Consider the following 21,532-nt stretch of genomic DNA (forward strand, 5'->3'; position numbering starts at 1 on the left):
ATTTTTCTGCAGATGGGAACTAGGAGGAAGTGCGTTCAGACCCCAGCGGGTGAAGCGATGCTAATTTAAGTGAAGTCGCTTAATTTAATTTATTTAAAGTTATTGGGGCCTCAGTCTGTGGTTTTTGTCACTATGAGAAAAATGTAGATGTATTTATCTGCTTAATTTGTGATGGGATCTGGATTCACGGTGAATATTAACTAAACCGCATAAAATGCGACTAAATAGTCGATGTTAATATGATTGTAATTTCACGGATAAGATAGTACAGGACCGATTTTTTTTTTATGTTGTCGGTCAAGATAACAGATAACAAAAAATGTCTAGTGCGACCTGCCGCCCTGACACCAACTCACACACATCTTCATTCACAGTCTTACTTGTAAATCGATTTTTCTTTTCTTGGACGTTTTGATGTTAGCTTGTTGATGTCTCAGTTTTATTCACTGGGAAAATCAATAAGCAGCTTGAGGTGACTCTGCTGCTCTCTAGTGGCGAGAAGCCGTATTGTTGGCTGGTAACAATCGAAATGCATTGTGGGAGATGTAGTTTGTAGTCAATTCGTGCTCAAAACCTATTTTAAGTCAATCATCGGCCTATAAAATGCTGGGCGGCCACATTTTATGTGGCCCGCCCATTTTATGTGGGCGGGCCACATAAAATGGCCCGCCCACATAAAATGGGCAAACTCGGTTTGAGTTTGAGTGTCAAACTCAAACCGCGGGCCTTGAGTTTGACACATGTGAGATAAGGTCAACAAAACACAAAAGCTACAACAGACGTTTTCCTACAACAGAATTTGCAGTAAGTGGAATTTATAGTAAATTCACTTGCAGAGGTTTTAGCAGCAGCCTTGTGGCTTTATGCCATTGCGTTGTGTCTTTTGTCGTTTCTGGATTTGTCGATCCGTCTGAGCCTTGTTCATGAGAGGCAGATGTGTGATTTTTCACTATTCAGGAAACAGCGTACAGAACATACAGCTCACAGTGGTATATATTCATCTGTTCTAACAGCATTGTCTTTTGCAGATCCATTAGTATGTGAAAAGCAATCATACATACGGTTTCATCAAAGTGAGACTTCCTCTTTGTTTTCCTCACATCAGGACTCCAGATGGGAATCTCGCTGCTTTATGTGGGATTTAGTTGAGGGGCCCAGAACAGCTTCAGTGAGCGTCACATCAAATGATTTCAGGGAAGTCGCCAAAAGTGACAAACTCTGTTAAATATTGTTCCACAACAGGGAAATGCTCCGTGGCTCGTAGAACCTTTCTTTATTTAGCATCCCCTTGGGTGCAGTCAAACAGTCATTTCATTATCTGAGTAAAATGGCAGAAGGGTGTCTTGTCTCAGTGACAGACACTGTAAGAGCTCGTGGAATTCCTTAAAACACAGAGGAAATGTTTCCTTTGTCATGCTAGGCTGCCCTGTGTGAGAGGGAAACCGGTTGGACAGCAGGCATCACGACAGGACATGGACATGTTTGTGACTGGACTCAATTTACTATTTTTTTGTAAGGCGCCTTTAAATAATATTTGTTCTAAATTAGTGCATAAAAAATAAATTGAATATTGGAAACTGAATAAGTAGTAAAAAAAAATAAAGACCTACCTGTGTAGTAAACCAGGGCGTTGTGCTTGTTTTCATTGTTCAAACTGCCACCGTCTGCTGTTGAAGAGTTACTGCGGCTGCCATCACCAACCCTGCACACTTTCTTTTTTTCCTTTCTTTTTTTTTGTACCCAGACTTTGAGTGAGCCATTACCTCAACGATATAAGATAGTGCTGCCGTATCGGCAGGCTGTTTCATTTGCTTTATCCTATGCTCGTGTTTGTGTTTTCTTGAACCGAAGCAACGCTGTTTTCTTCATTGTTTGGATGCGTGAAGTTATTCTCTGTCCAGCCGTTTTTGGGACTGCGTTACCTGGAGAGTTCAGGTAAAAGCAAGTGCAGGTGGCAGCGGTTTGTGACGCTCAAATGGCTGAAATGAAGTGTGTTTACGAAGGTGTTCAGAGAAAAATACGGACTTGGGCTGCGGTTATTAGCTCTGTGTGCTTTTAGTGACACTTTTCTTGGTATACTACATATGTACTGTGTGTATTTCTTGTATTTTCTCTCCTCTTCTGATCTATTTCTCTCTCTGTGTTAAATTACTCCCTGACCTCTTTGCTTTCCATCTCCATGTTCATTGTGATTGAAATAAACCAAATTAAATTGTTGTTGTTTTTTTCTTGAAAGATGTATATATTTTCAAACCTGTTATGAAAACCTGTGAGGCTTGTTTTTGGTGGACAACAATAACAATAATGTAATAATGTAAAAAAATGACAATAATGCAATGAAAACCTAACTGTATGATGAGTTAACAGGAGACCGAAAGAGAATGCTTAACTTTTTGCCTCCCTTGATTATCATGGAGAAAGTTAAAGTCTTAGAAAACGTCCACAGATGCCTCCCTCATTATTTCTGCGTATAGCAAAAAAAAAAAAATTTGGGGAAACTCTAAATCAACGACAGTGGAGCCCTTATTTGTGAGGGACAGGGACCACAGATGCGTGCGAACAGCTAAAATCTGCAATAATCTGAGAGATCCTCTATATAAACTCTTAGAACTGCCTATATTGATACCAAATGCACATTAATATGCAGGAGCATGCACAGTGGAGACAGTTTTAGTGCTGCAGATGGCAATAGGGCCACAGGGAGAAGGAGCTCAGCTTTTTCTGCCTCATAATGTACTGTCAGGACACAGTAAAAAAAGTAAAAAAAAAATATTGTGTATAGAAGATACACACTGCAGTTTTAACGAAAAAGAAAACTGAATATAATGGTGGCATTTTCAATGCTGATTCCCCCACATTCCCTTCATTCAAGCACAACATAAGATGTTAACTGTGTGCTCTTTCTTGCCGCAGAGGCGGGAGGTTGGTCTCCCATGGTGACAGACCAGGACCCCTGGCTCCAAGTGGACCTCCGGGAGCAGATGGAGGTGACGGCTGTGGCTACACAGGGACGCTACGACAGCTCGGACTGGGTCAGCAGCTACCTACTGCTCTACAGCGACACGGGTCGCATCTGGAAGCAGTACAGGCATGAAGACGGATTGGAGGTGAGTCCACACTCTGACATTCCAGTTGAGATGAGTTGCCAGCTTGGTCTTTCAAACTGAATATACCCAAAATAAATGCAGTTTTTTTTTTTCCTTGAACTGGTGAAACAGTTTGAGGCTGATTCTGGGCTCTTTGTTGTTGATGGACGAGGTTAATGTTTTGGATAAGATGCCTCTGCTTCTTTGTCGAGGGTTAGTAAAAAAAAAAAAAAAGGTCAGTAGCACTTGTGCGTGTGTTCAGTACTTGTGGAGCTGCTGCAGAGTTGATTAGAATAAATTAGCATAAACTCTGGGAGAAGGGAGCGAAGGGAGCTGGGCTCAAAAGGTCACTAACTGTTTGTATAATCTATAGAGGAATAGAAATGAGGAAATGTCAAGCTGGGGTTTGCAGGGAGCCGGTACTCGAGCTACGCATGCCTTCACTGCTGAGCTAATCTCAGCACACAGGTCTAATTCCTTTGAGAAGGTAAATAACATATTTCAAGCACGCCGGATTATTACTGTAGAAAAGGAGGAAAATGATAATATTCAACACTGGAGGTGTTATAGAGTGCTTTGAAGAAGCTGCTCAGACTTCTTCACCTTGTTGTCAGGTAACAACCACAAATCTTTATGTATCTTATTAGGATTTTATAGGCTAGCCCAACTCAAACCAGTGAATACTACGTGCAAGTTTGGAACATTTTCAGGTAACCCCATAAGCGGCACATTTGTGTGTGGGGTTAAAATCTTCGTTGAAGTATCTTCTAAAAGCAACACAAGCCAAAGATTTTACGTTGGCAGGAGCCTGTGAAGAGGGAGTGGCGCATGAAAGAGCGCATAGAAAGTTGTCACAGAGATCTTTCAAGGCAAGATGCACCAAATGTAGAAGGGCCTCAAAGTCATATTATAATTGTGCTGGAGTGAAAAGACACTGGACAATAGCTGCTTTAAGAACGTAGAATGCCGTGCATGCTGGAAAAACTGCAAAACATGTAGTTCCCAACCTGAGGGGAGAAGCATTTTTCTCAGATAGAAAAGGGATGTGTTGGCTTTGAAGTTGGCATAATGAGATCCCACAGGTATTTATATTGTCACCAGTTCACATTAATGGAGCACAAACCTCAGTTTAGGTCCCTAAATAGGAGTGTCACCTGCAGCAGCGTCTGGGGAGCAAAGTTGGTGTTTGATTTTAGCTGCGTTTGCAATTCAGTACAAACCATCTCTAAACATCTGGAAGGGAATGCTGATGCTTTATCCACACGTCCAATCTGTCTGACCCAGCACATGGTTTGGTAAAGATAAAGGTGATCTCCAGAAGCCTGCTCTGGTAGTCAGCCCTGGATCAGGATCTTGAGAGTGAGGTTATGTTGGGTAGCAGGTGTAAACACCAGCCTCACATCCCTGCAGCCCCTGTTGGCCTTGTAGCTTCTGCTCTCAGACCTTGGGCAAGACTCTTCATCCACCTTGGCTGCCTCAGTGTGTGAATGTGTGTGCTTTGGAGTCCTCTGGACCTTAATGTATAATTTCTTCTAAGCTTTTATGATCGAGTTGGTAGGACTGTGTCATATTCGTTTGGATCGGACATAGCGTTGATACTGGAGTTTGTGTCATGATTTCGCCAGCTGAGAAGAACGCCGCCACTCAGACAACCGGTAGAGGTGAGGAAACTCAGCATTTTCAATACTTCCAGTGGGATCTTGGACAAACACAGGCTGGAGAACAGAAAGCTCTGCTAACTCAAATGACAGCAAACACTGACAAGGAACATCATCAGAGAATGAGGCTCAGCCGGTACCACCGAGAAGACTGCGGTGGAATCAGTTAACCAATAAACGGGAAAACACAACACAAGAGGACTAAAAGTAACAGACAAGCAACACAAAATTCAAGTTCCCACAGATTTGATGTTGATATGCAGATTTCAACTCTTTTTTTTTTTTAATTTGTGGAGTTGTGAGCGTTTGTTAATCTGCCAGCTGTGGAACGGCATGCTGGCTGATTCTACGGTCTCCAAGAAGAATAGGCCGAAACTTACACTTGGTCTTGTGTTGCATGATGTTGCATTTGCTTTTGTGCTCTTAGGGACCCCTGCAGTATTGACAGCTGGGTAGGGGGGTAGGCCAGTGTCAGATAACATCCTCTCACTTTTTCCAACACTGTTCAAGGTGTGGGAAGTGTCTGCTGTCAACACAATTATTATGCTGCCTCTTTTTGTCCTCCATGTAAACTCCCAGCAGCCTGTTCATGGATGCAGAGGCTAAGAAAGTAGCCTTATGTTGGCACATGTCATTAATTCTTTATTGTGTTTGCCCCAGTTATGTCAAAGGCTGCCAACGGCATGTTAAATTGTAATTCAGAGTGTTTTTCTACTTGGCAGTCCAATTAGCAGAATTGTAGTTGCCTACTGGCATGTCACTGCTGCACAGTGAGGTTTTGTTTCATTGTTCTGAAATTTTAAAAAAAAGCACAGAGATGGAATGGGGAACAATACGTGTGGTTCTGGTCTGGTCTGAATTATTTATTTTCCTCTCCTATTTAAAAATAGATTATCTGAGATGCATTAAAATGTAGGAATCTGAAAGCAGGAGGCTAAAATAAGAAAGTTCTCACTTGCACCCAGGCTGGAGTTTTTTTTTTCCACAATCATAGTAAGATTAAAAACCGTGCTATGTTCAGCTATACCTTTACGATTCAACATGTCTGCTCGGCAGACATAAAGCTGTCACAGGTCAAGGTTGAACCAAAGGTAAATATACAGCTTCCCTCCTCAAAATACTCAGGAAAAAGCTTTGGAGTTGACAACTGCAAGGTTTTCTATAGGATATAGCATAAGCCTGTAAGAAAAGGCACTATGTCTTTAAAGGATGCCAGTCCTAAAAAAAACATTTTCACCATCCTTTTTATCACAGCGTTTTTTTGTTTTTTTTTTATCTATTGTGTTCTTCTGGTGTCGCATCGTCTAAGAGAGCCACACAACACAAATCTGTGCAGGAATCTGGGCTCTATTTACAAGTGCGATGATAACTCAGACAGAAAGTGACAGACTGTGTCACATCGGTCCACACTGCTCCGTGGCACCACAAGGGCAACACTGCAGGAGGTGTTGGTGCGTTTCTGCAACTCTCTGTCAGGATAGAAGGAAGCGCAGAGAGGTGTTCCTGAATAAGGGGAAGGACATCACACGTGCGGGACAGAGACAGTGATAAGTAGCTCGAGCTCTTCGGCTAAAATAGAAGTTGATGTGTGAGTCGTTATCACCTGCTAAACTTAGAGATGGAGTTGCTCAGTAAGCAACGGCTTTGTTTTGTTTTTTTTCTCCTAATGATGACATGCTTGGAACAGATCTGGAAACAACCAAGATCAAACAATGATTAACCAAGAAATCATTACTGATATAAATTTGTTATAAAAGTATTAATGATTGCACTTTAAAAATCAGGTAACTTTATGTTATTAAAGGTAAAGTTTAAACAGTAATGATTTATTGGTTAATGTCAAGTTGTCATAAAGACATTTTGAATAATGTCAACTTTGTATTAAAAGTGTCATTATTTACCAAATGACGCTTTATGACAGCAGTCATAAATATTCATGAAGGCTTATTCATGTTCATGACAGGTGTTAGGTCATGTTTATGACAGTGTCATGACAGTCTTATTCACCCCCTCCAAATAAAGTGTTACCAAATTATATTATAACCTGCAACTGGATCAAAAATAACCAGGGGCAACCTTCTGTCGGTAGGCTCCACTTAAGGAAATCAGTTTTACACATGATTTCCTTGCCATATGTAAAACTGAGGATTTTTTAGGAAAGTAATCGAAATCATCAACCACTGAAGTGAGCATAAAGTAACCTGGATGTGTGTATCTAAAGGCAAGGTGTGAATAAAAAGTTCTGTAGCAAGCTTGATTTCCCCCATCAATAAGGACCAACATCACTGCAGGGCAGTGCAGATCCTATAAATCAGTTTGACTTCTATTGTGTAATGAAAGGAGACTAATTTCTTCATTCATAATTATGCTAACTATAACTCTTGACTTGCAGTCACAGACTGTTTTTGCAGTACTACTTAAAAACTTTACAAACCGCAGACTATGATAAAGATCTGCTCCCAACAGCAGTCACTCAGGTAACAATCATTTTTAGGGCATGCTACTCTTACCAGACAATTGTGTGAGAGGTCCTTGAATGCACCACAGCCTGCTGTTTCAATCTAAGACCTTTGACCGTTTGAATCAAAGGTGTTATGCTTTGAAACATGGGAACAATGCCAAGGTGGTCCAGTCCAAGTTAAACGTAACCAAAGAAATACATTCTGTAATGAAATATCAGTGAGTCATATGAAAACAGAGTGGAAGCAAGTTAAAGTTAGCCTAGCCTGTCAGCAAGCGTCTGTCTGAGCAAAGATCCTCAGAAAAATTACATACTAATTTACTAAAGATTATTTTAGTAAATATAAACTCCTGGTTCGTCCCCCACAACTGTGGTTTTGTAGTTTCATATCCCAGCTCTCGGCCTGGCATGAGGAAAACGTCACATAACTGAGCATCATTCACAAGATGTGCAGATATTAAGCAAATGATGAAGTTTAAATCAGTTTAAATCAAATTCAAGTTCTGAATCTGATCAATCTGATCGCCACTTTTTTCAGCCTTTTGCTTCACTTTGTCATCCATCATGGCTTCTCTGGATGGATCTGAAAAAAACTAAAGGTAACTATAACTCTGCCTCTGTCTGAGCTGTGCTTCGTCAACGCCGAGATATTCGTAACTTAAGCAAATTTGCATTGCTTTCTCCATTATGTATTTCTCCACATAGAATTATTCTAAGAAATATGTTTTAGTGAAATCCTTTTGAATGTTGGTGCTTTATCAAATAATTGTATATTTGTTGAAAAGGAAATGCACTTCTGGCTTTTTACTTTGATAATAAATACCTTTAATATCCAGATAACTGCACAAAACCAACTCTGAACATTTCCCTTTGGGAAGACATTAGCAAGCTGATCTTATCTGTCGCTGCTCAGCAAATAAAGGCAAACTCTTTGAAAGAGTAACATGGAATATTATTATTATTATTATTATTATTATTATTATTATGAGATGATGGATGTTTTTACATTTTGGTGAAAAGTGAAGAACTCGTTGGCATTTCTCATATTGTGTGAAAAAATGTATTAAAACTCTTATGCAAAGACAAGATGAAGGAATATGTTCACACGTTAGCGGTGTGACCTGGAGCTGTTGCCCTTTGTAACTGACTCCATAAGCGCGGTGGACTTCCTGCCATTTACTCTGCACTCATCCTGGCCGAGCGGTTCAGCAACCAAAAGACAGGCAAACATTTAAATCAGGTATGAGCAGCAGCCTTCACATTTCGTGTGGTAAGTCAAGGTTTTCACATTCACATGAGGGATGGCTGGCAGTTTGTGTGCAGCCCCCCCTGACCTGGCCTGACTTCGGCTCACACTAAGACCTTTTGACAGATTCCACCTCACAGTCGTCTCAAGCTCAAAGGTAGCAGCTCACTGTCAGCAACCGAGCAGAAGGAAACTAATGAGATACCAGAAGCTGCTGACATTACTCTGAGATCCAAGGGCCCTGGAGCTGAGCCAAACTAGCCACATGGAGTATTTGGAAAAATGCTGCTTTGTAATTATAATGATTATGCTTTAAAGCACTAATTAAATTAGTAATTGCAATTGATTCCAAATATCTGTTGAGTGTCTTAGACGAGTTAGGTTTGTGTTGATTTCAGATCGTTCTTCATAATGACAGCAATAATACTGACACACTGCTGCTAACAAACATATTATTAATGTTAATAACAACAGTGTTAGCAGTATTGTTCTTAGTAATAATAATAATAATAATAATAATAATAATAATAATAATAATAATAGTGGCACAGTCCTCCCTGGGAGACCAAAACCAGGAGGCTTAGCACCACAATGGATTCCTGTGCTAAGCTGTTCAGTGATTTATAAACTAACAACAGTATTTTAAAGTCTATTCTCTGATCTTCAGGGAGTCAGTGGAAGGACTTTAGATCTGGGTTGATGTCCTCTATCTTCCTGGTTTTAGTGAGAACACCAGCAGCGTTCTGGATCAGCTGCAGTTGGAGGATTGATTTTTTTTTATTTTTTTTTTTTAGGCAGACCTGTGAAGATGCTGTTGTAGTAATCAATGCAACTAAAGATAAACTCATACTTGAGTTTTTCTGCACTGAGCAAAACTATAAATGCACCATGTCAAATATATGTAAGAGTTTTATGAACATTTGGGTTACGCAATATATAGAGAAACTCAAAATGTATTTTCAGTATTTACTGATCTTCATATGTGCATTGATGACATCGTGGTTTGGCCATTTGTAGCAGATTGACAATCCTTTGAACATGACAGAGGTCAGGTTGAGGAGTTTGCAAGTTGGTTTCTCGTAGGCGGTTACAGACAGTCTGAGGTGTGACGTGTCTGATGTGCAGACCAATAGTCTCATCTGCTGTGTGTGTTGCTGGTCTCAGCCGATCCTCAGATGGACGAGCCGGATGTGGCGATGTTGTGCTGGAGTGGTCAGACGCGGCCGATGAGGGTGAGGTTGATGTGCAGCAGCTCCAGTCTGTTGAATCAAACTCTTAAAAGGCCTTTGGTCCGATAACGGTCATTGAACCGTGCAGCTACTGCTCTGGTGGACATCCCTGCATCCAACATGCCAATGGCTCCTACATAACATGAGACATCTGAGGCTTTATGACTTGTGACAAAATGTGACTTTTTGGGGCCTTTTATTGTCTCCAGTCCAAGGATTGTCCAGCTGGACATGCTGGACAATCCCACTGGACATGTCCCACCCATGCACTGGGTAAAGGAAAACAACTCACTGGGTAATGCTCACTGACAGGAAGTTGGATTCAAAATGATACACAAATCAAGAGAAATATTTCTTTTGCACAATAAAATGTCAGCAAAGGCTCTTTTACAGTTGTTGACTCCACATGGCAACAATAGTTAGCATGAGGTGTTTATATCTTCGTTAAGTATAGATCTTGCGGAGGCAGTAGTCCTCTAATCCTGGAAATGCTCTCCAGGTGATAGAAGGCCGACTCTGTAACTGTCTTTATGTAACATGTGATAACCCTAACTAATCTAGAAGATAAAAAGTTTAAGGTGATGTAATGTCAGAAAGTAAAATAGCCAGCTCTAAAATTCTGGTTCCAACTTTACTTGAAGAAATCATTTTATGGAGGGTAAAGGTTTGATTTGAGTTTGTTTTCACTCTCAGTTGCAGCTCTCTTTGCTGATAACTGTGACACCCACTGATCATGTGTGGTGCTATTAAAATTATTGTTTCACAAACAACTTACTCGCTTGTTTTGTCTGTTAAATCCGGAACAGTGTTAATATAATAATACATTTTCACCACGGCTCATTTTGAAAGGAATGTCTTTAGAAAACACAGCTGGTTTCCTGTGAATGGGAACATGCATAGTGTGCACCAGGATGCATGGGGAACTGTGTTTGCCTTCTAATAGTGCTGTACAATTTAAGTACATTTTTTTGAAACTAGCTTTGCCCCAGTTTTAAACAATGCTTTAACCTAAAAACCCTGTATAATATTTGCAATATCCTTCAGAGTTCATTAACTGTATGGTCTTTGCATATATTCATAGTTAGGAAGGGGGATGTGTTTCAGCAGGGAGTCCATATTATCCTTCATTATCTTAACAAACCCTTATTTGAAAATCTCTTTTTAATGCAGTGGTGAATAAATGTGTGAAACAAATTCTCCTTCTTGAGGGGGATATTTAAACATTAATTTGCCTGCATGTTGATGATTCAGGTAGACAGGGACCTAACAAGAATTAAAATGTGTTTGCATGAGCCCCAAAGAGTGATTTTATGCTGCTAATTTCCTTCATCCTTCTAACACAGTGGTAATGGTGCTCCTGACTGGACTAATGCTGCACAGCACACAGGAAATTTGAGCAACCTTTTGCTCACTATATCTGATATACACCTGATGTTGGCAAAATGAAGGGTTTGCACCGTCATCAATAAGCAGCATTATTCCAAAAGTCTATTCTGACAGAATGAGCCATTATGAGTAGGATTGTTGGAGCATGTTACTGGCTTTTCAAAGGATGAGTCACACCAGTGTTTTTTTTTATTCAGTGGGTTTTGGCAAGATCCTCCGCTGATGCAGGGCTGCTAAATTTGATCATGACCATTTTGTAGACAAGTTTAATAAAACTGAATCTGAAAAACACATGCAGTTCTTAGAAAGTGTGTGTTTTTCAAATGCTTCTTTTTTTTTTCTTCTTTTTTTCTTCTCTCCCTGCACTCCAATCCTAAACATGAAAACAAAAAAACAGTGTTAAAACAAACTGCACTGTACCGGCACAGAGTGGAGACATGTCCGCGGCAAAAAAAAAAAAAAAGACAATAAAACTATCCATAAAACTCACAATAACGGTTAAAACTGCTCAAAACTGCTACAGAGCACACAAACAATAGTGAACATCATGTGCCAGAGACCTCGACGTGAACGACGACGCCTACACAGAAAACAAACGTATATCGGAGCAGCCAACTTTCCCTTGACTTACCTCCAGCAGAACAACGCTGTGAGGGAAAGGCGTGAAAGTCATTTATTCCATCTACAACCCAGCACATCCACAGCGTGATAGTCAATAATCACCTACTTTAAAAATGTCAAAGCAATTTCCTGTAAAACAATAATGAGACGGTAACTAAAGACAATGAACATTTATTGGGACAACCACTTGATTGAGAGGTACCTGTCGCCTCTTTGCGTGCCGGTGAATAAAAGGCGCCAGACAGTGAATAAAAGGCCACAGTTAGGTTTCTGTCCACTAAGACTGGGCTTATATTGACAATGCTCCTTTAGTATCATTACACAATCGTGTGTTACCTGTGCCTGCACTTTGCACTGTGCCACAAAGCCTGGCATAAATTAGACAAATTTATCATCCAGCCCACCTTTAATACCAGTTTAGAGCTGCGAGTGGGATGCATCGACTAATGACAAGTGGTGCTGTATCATAATCGGCGTCATTGCTGCAGAGGACAAATCATGTATGCATTTGGTGCTAATGAGGGGAGCGAGGTGCAGAGACATCCTGACGTCTTGTTGTGGTCCTGGTGTCGGGAGCCACAGGGTCTGACACCAGGTCATCTCTTGGTTGTGACAACACAGTGCTGTGCCAGCCACATGTCTTACTTCTCCTCTCCATCACTCTGGCCCATTGTGTTAACGAGAGAATGAATGCGTGTCCACGCATGTGTGCCCGCGGATCACCTGGATCACGGTGAGGTCCTGCCAGGTCTGGGATCATCGGAAGACTCCATTCTGGACCAAGTCGGTGAAAGACAAAATACAGGACTAAATAAATAGGACTAAATTTATTAGGCAGGATGGATGAATGTATGAATGAATATAGATATTCATACAAAAAGATTCCTTTTTTTTTGTCATTTTGTTTTGACAATATTTTTTAGAACACAGTGATTCCCCAGTATATTATAAGCTTTAATCAGGCTTTTCTTGCACCTCCACCAGGCTAAGCATTGCTTGTTTATTTACTACAGGCTTTTTTTTATACACCAGTAACAGTGACAGTGAACACAGGGCGTCTTTGGTGAAATGGTTGGAAGCCGGTGACATAGTGTGGTCCCACTATTAGACTTGTAAAAATGTATCCAGCAAGATTCCATCAAGATCTGGCCAAATTAAGGCGTTTGCTCTGTGACTTACTGGGCACGTGTCTCGTTTTCCTGGGGGCGAAAACGAGACACGTTCGACGCCGTCCTCCAGGTGTCATCATTTTGTCGTCACAATTAAGAGCGATATCTTTTGCATCACTTGCCTTGCAGAAAACTCCTTCCACTTCTGTAATGTGAACTACTTTATGTTGCTTTGTACCATCAGACTCCAAAGAAATATGTCAAAGTTTGCGTTCACATAGTGCCAGAAAGTTGAAGACTTCAAAGCACGTGAATAATTTTTCAAAGCGAAACAAAAGTAAATAACAAATGAAGCAGCTTTAAGCTAAACGTTATGAGGGACAGAATAAGTTCTTAGGCTGAAGAAAAATATGAGACTGTCAATTGAGACGTTCAGGTGACTGACAAGCAGGGATCACTCCAGAGTTTCCTCTCCCCAGCGTGGTTCTGCTTTTGTTGCGTTCCCTTAACGTGGTGACGCCTCAGGCTGTTTAACTTCCCACTAACCTTCTAGAACATACTGTAGCATCTTCAGCGCCGGGAGCAAAATCTGTCCCCCCAGTGAATTGATTAAAATAAACGTATGTGCCTGTTCTCTATGCAGAAAAAGAGGAAAACTGACACAAGGGAGCTCATCACGGGAGAGGAAGCATAAAGAGTCTTAATTAACAGGGAGGAACTGTTCCACAGTGACAGCAACATAAATAGAAATAATGAAGTCACCGTAGGGTGAGCCTGTTTTGGTGGATAGGGGCCGAACCTGCTGCTCTGGCCCTTTGGAACGTCTTTTGGACCCTCGGGCCCTTATCCACAGACGAGACTTGATCTCCCACTTGGAACACATGGCTTGCTCTCTGCTGCAACATTTTCCAGACAGACGTCAGAGTAGCCTGAGCTGCTCCTGAGGTGGGATTTCTTTAGAATACCAATAACTCAAGATGACGTACATCTGAGTGTTGTTATTGAGTGAGTGAGTGAGTGAGTGAGTGAGTGCAGTCCAGAGTCAGTTAGAGGGCATGTGGCTCCGATCCAGATAGCGTGAGTTTAATAATGATGATCAAATAACAAGAATGTAGACCATGCAGAATGTGGTGAACTACATGTAAAATGTATTTTGGGACACTAGTGCTAGTCTTTAGTTTAGTGTGAGTCTTGTTATGCGCAGTGTCGGCATCCAGGAAAACTTTTTTCTTTGCAGAATTTTGATTGTTTCTGAAGGAATTCAGTGCCATACTTTAAAAAAAAAAAAAAAAAAAAAAAGAATAGCTTCCCGTTTCAAAAATATCCCAGCGTGACAGGAAATCTGCATTCCAACTGAACTGGCCCACACAGGACGGCTCGTTCGGGTAATGATGACTGACTAACCAGACGCACAAACTTCTGCACCGCCTGGATTCACAAGAATCACACATAGATCTTGGAGAGCTAGAAGCTGCATAATATTAACAGGATACTTAGATCCTCCTCATGGCCAGCTGCACTGGAGTGTGGAAGAAGTTTGGTGCCCGGCTGAAGCCAGTTGCCCACGTTAAAATAAAGTGTGGCATATGCCAAGGTATGCTTGTCTCTGCAACTGTTCTGTCCAATTATCACAGATGATTATTGGCCCAGAAAACTTGGGCCCTCTGATCAACCAATGTATTGAACTCCACAACTTGGCTTTTAAGTCAAATGTAAGAAATTTAAGCCTTCGCAATTTCTCAATAAAGGTTACCAAAAACAACTAGTCCAAAACAAATTTAATCATTTAAAAAAATATTTTCTAACTGAGAATGTGATCAGGTAGTGGGCAGGTGATGACAAGTTTGGCTTTATGGGAGAGCCTTACATCCGTTCACTCCATGTCACTTTGTCTTCCTGGTTACTTCCTGGTTATTTCACTGATTCGTTCCTGAAAATGCCTGAACCTGGTTATTTTAGAGTTCATTTTAAAAACCTGACTTCTTGCTCCAGTACCTCCAGACTTGATTCCCCACGTCCGTCAACCAAAATCTACTTGTAGTCCCAAGAACCAAGTATGAAATTTGAGGAGACGAATCTTCCCAGATTGTTGAACTTTATCCGAGGAACAAACTAGGGAACTTTTCAGTTCACCCATGTTATATATGTAAAAGGCAATTCTGCTAAATACAATGGAAATGTGTGTAACTTATGACTTTAAAGTAAACAGAAAAAAAGCTCTTACTGACCACAAATGGGAAAAAATTAGTCCTTTTTAACCTCTGACCTTGAGAAAAAGGTAAAGATTTCATTATGTATTTATACATTTGCTTCAACTTATAACTGAAGGTTTTCTGTATTATTAAGAATTGGTTTGTGGCCAAGCCACTCCATTATCTTATCAAACTTAAGATGATCTGTTGTTACCTTAGAAATGCTTTTTATGCAGTAAAATCAAATCAATGAGCCATATTTCTGGATCTCTTTGATCATTCCCCCTACATGGACGCACGCTCAGACGGACGCACAGAAATACACACGCATGCACGCACGCACGCACGCACGCACGCACGCACACACACACACACACACACACAGGCACCGAGTCCTGAAAAGAGTCCTTGTCTCTTAGCAGGAAAACAATCCCAAAGCATCCTTTTCCCCAGTCTGTTCTTGCCTTTCAAATTCCACATTTGTCTTCCATTGAATTCTAAATTGATGCCAAAAATGTGGAGTTTCATCATATCACAGCATTTTTTTTTCTCAAGGCTACCCTGAATTATTTACATGTTCACTGGCAAACGTTTGCCATCCACCCCATACCTAGCAGCTATAATTGATGACAACATAAATTATTACCAGTGATTCTTGTGTTGTCACATGGATCGTTACGGAGCTTTTCTGGTGTAGTCGTATGAGGATCCCTCACTTTTGGCATGATCATTCTTACCCTAAATCAATAAACATTTTACATCTATTCCAGTTTCTCGCCATCATTGGCCTTCCTTATCCCCGACATCCTAAAGGGAAAGGCATAAAAAGAAAATGTCACCCCCAGTATTTGCAGTTAAACACCAGCAGCGCCTGGTTAGTAGGCGGCCACCCAAGGCTGAGATCCTTTTTAAAGCTCTGCTCTGATGGAGCTTCGTCATCGTTACTGAATTAAACAAAGTGGATGTCGCTACCGGGTTCCTGCTATCCGCCTGCACTGTTCAGGCAGTTCTTCTGCTGTATTGTGATAGCCTTTGTGGTCTAAATATGGTCCTAACTGGACAAGTAAGAAAGAATTGCCGAGATTGAAAAAAAAAAAAGTATTTATATCAGTTTCAGATCAAAATTACCTTATTGATTCATTTGGAGGATTACAGCCCACATTTCTGTGGTAATAATGTTTATTTTATTGGTCTGATGTAACATCCTAATTCTAAACGTAGCTGGAAATGAAACCGTCAGAACGAGCAGAAATTAATACTTAAATATGTGTCTGTGTGTAAAAAGTCTATATACTGTTTCACTTAGCGACAGAGTAACTGGGTAGAATGGTTGGATGTTTTTGAAAAGAATAGTCTCTTGATGTGGGATTTATTTTCCCTCAATAAAGAAATGAGCCTAAATTGAGTTTTTTTTCCTATAGTAATTTATTTTCAGCACTCTCATGGTATTTTTGTTTATTTTATGGCTTTGTACACATCTTCACAGGGACGTATGTAAAGAGTGCTGTGGGCATATTTCAAGTATTGCTATAACATTATATTTGCAAAACTGTGACTCTTCAGCAGCTCTTTTAGATGGTTTTTTGTTGTTGGATATTTATTGGTGGAAACAGAAGCAAAAGCGATTGACTGTAAAACATCGAGATACGAGGTTTTTAGTCTATTCAGTTTCGTAGAAGGATATTTGGGAAGGAACATTGTGGGACAGTTTCTTAGTTTTTAATGTTGGAGACGTTAATGATTCCAACTGCCACTCAGTGACTACCAAGATAAATTGCATCACTATTTTCAGGTATTTTTCCACATGTGGGTACACTTTAATGTTTATGATTGTTTTCACTTGATTTCATCAGGATTACTCTGGTTGGAAAATTGGATTTTTCTCAGTCTGTTAAAGTCTCTTCAACAATAAAAGCCTACACTTTGTTTTTTTTTTCTTCTTTCTCTTCTTCTGAAAGAGGATCTGTGTGATTTGTATGAAACTAGACCACTCTGTGTAAAAAGACCTGCTGCGCAAATTGATATAAGTATAAATGATTCATCGTAGTGAAATTAAAAGATAATTTGTGCAGCAACTTATCTGAATACTAATTAAAACTAAGTCTGGTCTGACAGTTGTAATTCATTCTTATATGTCTCTATTTTTTATGCACTGCAATTCTGAGACCAGTATTTCTGTGTGACCAGGGACGCTCTCTGTTTAGCTAAGTGTTATGAAACAGATACATGCTCATTACTGCTGTCATATATGACGTATAAATTACAAAACTTCAGATGTTACAAAAAATGTTGTTCCTACTAGAACAGCACAGTACCTGGACTTGTAATTATACACAGAATACCAGTGTGTGTAATATCACACAAAAGGTGGGGAGAACTTTTTCTTCCAGGACAAAATACACACTGCTAGAAAAGACTGAGAGACATGGTCCCTCAGTGTTTTGACAGCATGCTGAAGAAACAACCACCTCTGTCCAACATCTGGACTGAATCTCGTCATCCTTGTCAACCTCCATTGGACAACACAGGAGGCTCATCCTGATGAATACAGTTATTAAGCGCCGGTGTCCTGCATGTCTGTGAGTCCTGAATAACTGGCTCTTTAGAGGGTCTCTGCAGAGGATTCAGCCATTTGAATCACCTGTGAAGGAGTAAGAATACATGTAAAACCTTCAGGTTTACTCTGTATTTCCTTTGTCCTCGTGCTGTATGGTCATAGCACACCCAGCGGTCCAGAGATGCCCAACTGCAGCCCTCCAGGACCAGCGTCCAGCGACTTGTACACGTGTCTCTGTTTTCAACACAACTGAATCGAATAATGAGGTCATTAGCAGGACTCTGTAGAATTTGACTACATGCTGAGGGGGCATTGCAGCCGATTGATTCGGGGGAGGGGGGCGGGGGGTTGGATCTGCAGTGAGTCCTCACACAGAAAATCTGCCTCGTCCTTTTCCTGCCTCACAAAATTTCACTCATGATTTATTGCTAAGAATGCATCGTTTCCTTCAACTTTCCGTTTTACTCATCCTTACGGATGAATATTTGATCTGGAAATGCCTACTTTTCACTTTTAGTGGTTCAGTGCGAGCTTTTAAGTACCTAACAGCAGTTAAATGAAGTTAATGCTGGGACGGCAGCTGAGTGTAGCATCCACAGCAGACTGTTTGCATCAAAACAACCGACGTGGAGTTTCCAACCTTCACACTGAACATCTGAGCACGCTTTTTTTTGGCCTGCCTCATTTCCTTCAGAAACATTCCACAGCAGAGCTGGGGTAATGCACACACATTAACCACACAAGCAAAGCCCAGTGGCGTTAGCTAATCCCTCCTGTGCTGATGTGACTTATAGCGCGTGTTGTGATAATGCCAGCTCTTCCTGTTTTAAGACTCCGCCACCAGGCTCCACTCAGCCCATGGCTCAAAATGGTGAAAGCAGTGGCATAAATCAGCGACAGCACTCTGCTGCCGCGTTGATTATCCAGTAAGAAGCTGGGTCTTGCTCCATTTAATGATGCCTCTGCTCCACAGCGCTCCACGAGCGTCCCACGGTCATTCCAGCTCCTTCCCTTTGTGTTCTCTTGTTTCCAAAAGCAAGCTGAATGATTTTTCCTGTCTGACTGTGTTGAACTATTCTTAAAAGCCTGGAGCCTCTCTGTCAAAGATCTATCATCTTGGTTCTTTCTCGTGCTTATTGATTTGATGTGTCACCTGCCCAGAAATCGGCTATGGTGGAGCTGGTAATCAGTCATTTTAGAGGAGAGGCTGTTTGTCTCCGTTTCAGCCTCCATCTTTCACTGTGTTTCACTGTTTATGTCCTCTGGCGTTATCTGGTGCAGACTGGAAGTCAGCGAGGGGTGGAAAAAAAGCAAAAGAAGAATGACATCTCATAGTTGTACTCAGAGGTCTTTGCTTTTAGCTCTGCAGGGAGAAAAACACAATATGAGAGCCCTTATTTTGCCTCGGGCTGCCTCAGTGGTCATTTCTCCTCCACCTCTCGCGGTGCTGTTAGAACGAATATTCTCACATTTCTCCAGCACACCATCCTTCTTATCACTTTCCATCAAATAGTTTATTCAAGAAGCAGACATTGGCCTTGCCTTGGTCCTGTCATAATTATGTTTTATCTTTTGTTTTGTTTTGTTTTGGCTGGAGAAGGATTTAGATTTTCATGCTGCTTCTGCTTAGGGTGCTCAGGAGATGCTCATTTCTTCACCCTCCTGAGACTTTTACTGCGCTCACCAGGTCCAAGTAGACCATTGGTGGCTTGTTCTCTATTAACTCTTCTCTGTCCTCCCTCTTCCTGCAGAGGTTTGACGGGAATGTGAACTCGGAGACGGTTGTCCAGAACAAGCTGTCCCACCCGGTGAAGACGCGTTTCCTGCGCTTTGTCCCTCTTGACTGGAACCCCAGCGGGTGGATGGGCCTGAGAGTGGAGGTGTTCGGATGTTCCTACAGTGAGTACCCGACCCCCCGTGGCTCAGCCTGTTCTCTGGAAGCACTCAGCGCCGTGGAGCTTCCCGCTCCTGCTTAGGCCGTTTACCCCTGATGGATTGTAATGAAGAACATTTTCTCACCTCTTGCTTTTAACAAGGCTTGATTCTGTAGAAGAGGAGATTTTTTTATTTTATTTCACTAATGCTCACCACATCAACCTCAGGCAAGCACTGGGACATTTTTAAAGCGACCACCCAGATAGCACAGTATGAGTGAAACAACGTCAGGCAGAAATATTGAATCTACGTTGAAGCCTGACATAGAAACAAAATTGAAAGTGGTCGGCGACTTGCATGTTGAATCAGCGTTAGGGTTTCAACCATAGCTGATGGTTGAAACCCTAACGCTGATTCAACCATCATCTGATTGTGGATCTACATGCACATATGGGTTGATTTGGCTAATTAATCAATGTTGATTCATGTACATTTTTTGGTCTGAAAGGTCTACATCATATCATGTGATTAAAAGTTTCTTCATTGGTGTTAAATACACAATTTTATTGGCAGATGATGGGTATTATGTCATTCATAATGATCTTAAATTAACATATTTCCAGAAATGTGTGTACACACGCCTAAAAATGACAACATGGCATGAATATAACATTTTATTTAAGAAAACAGGGACAAAGCTGTAAACACATTTGACTCCTGTTTGACTGTCAGAACAACAGCCTACTCTCCGTGGATGAACAGCATCAATGAGGTTAAGCCTTGTAGTGTATGAACCAGGTTTGACTCTGGTTGGCATCACTTTGGTTCTCTACTATCAGCTTTGGCTCAAACTGCTGAGCAGCAGCTGAAAAACACAAAAAATAAGAGAGAGGAAGGCACTGGTTAGAAAGATGATAAACCTTAGAAAAGTTCTGAAAGACACTGAAATATTAAACAGTGTACTGGTTATAGGACTGAAAACAAACAAACCGTACGGTTCCCCATTTACACTCACAGGTACATTAATAAGGTCACGCTAATGACTATCCATCAATGTTTATCTTAATGTTAGTTGACATATAGAACTACATTTACCTATCAAGCTGCACCATAGTGTAGCTTTTATGATGCTGCATGTTAAAATGAGGGAATCAATATTCAAAATAAATGACTTTTTATCAGAAGACCCAAAGATAAAACTCAGGGAGGATCAGGGTTGATTTAACTCACAGGTGATTTGTATTGTAGTTGGAAAAATTATTTACAATATATACAGGATAAACTTCCATCAAATAACTAGATCAATCTTCCATTAACCACAAACTTTTCCAAATAAGTTGATTAAATCCATTCAAAAACGTCCACATACTGATAAAGATCCCACACAAGCAGTTCAGTTTAACCAGTTACCAATCCAAGAATCAAACGACTGAATCAGTCATTAGCAGGTTTAGATCAGTGTCTCTTCAATTCAGAAGCTGATAGTGAGTTATAGATGTTTTTGTCAGTAATAATATTTGTAGACATCAGTGACGTGCGGTCAGGGGAGGCAGATGAGGCCGAGCCTCACCTGTCATCATGGAAAAATAATACACAATGGATATAATGATAAGACCATTTATATTGCTATTTTCACCCTGTGGTTTGTACTATAAAGTATACATTTTTTATTTAGCTTAACCAGTTTTGGTTACTTTTTCTTCAAAATTGCTGAATTTTTGCAATTTTCCAATCAAATCCTCAGAAGCGAAGCCGGTGAGGCAGTAGCCTCACCTGGGATTTCGCAACCTCTCGCTAACTGCACTGGCTGCCATTCTATGAGAGCATGTTCGTCCTGTTTGTACGCCAGCAATAAAATGGCTAAAAAAAAACAATTTATATATGAATTGATTTTCCATAATTTAGCTAATGAAAATAATGTACAGTGTTTTTTGTCACCAACTGTGTGTGTAATGTGTTTCATGTGCTGAGGAGCGATCAGAAAAGGCAGAGAACAGATTTGAGGCGAGGCAGGCAGTTCTCCTGCCTCATGGCAGGGGGCGCTCATGATCCCAGACATTGGTTTTGTGACTCCATGAGGCAGTGACAGCGAGCTAGTCATACAGTAAATAA

General features: G+C 40.8%; 1 protein-coding gene across 1 annotated transcript in view; it reads left to right on the plus strand.

The window, feature by feature from the left end:
• LOC103129430 (contactin-associated protein-like 5) overlaps nt 1-21,532 on the plus strand; it is a 154,363-nt gene that overhangs the window by 33,988 nt on the left and 98,843 nt on the right. Inside the window, exons 3-4 of the mRNA XM_007540520.2 lie at nt 2,914-3,107; nt 19,297-19,444. Coding sequence (XP_007540582.2) covers nt 2,914-3,107; nt 19,297-19,444 — 342 coding nt within the window. The remainder of the gene's footprint in view (nt 1-2,913; nt 3,108-19,296; nt 19,445-21,532) is intronic.

The sequence above is a fragment of the Poecilia formosa genome, unplaced genomic scaffold, assembly GCF_000485575.1.
Source record: "Poecilia formosa unplaced genomic scaffold, Poecilia_formosa-5.1.2 Scaffold545, whole genome shotgun sequence".
Lineage (NCBI taxonomy): Eukaryota > Metazoa > Chordata > Actinopteri > Cyprinodontiformes > Poeciliidae > Poecilia > Poecilia formosa.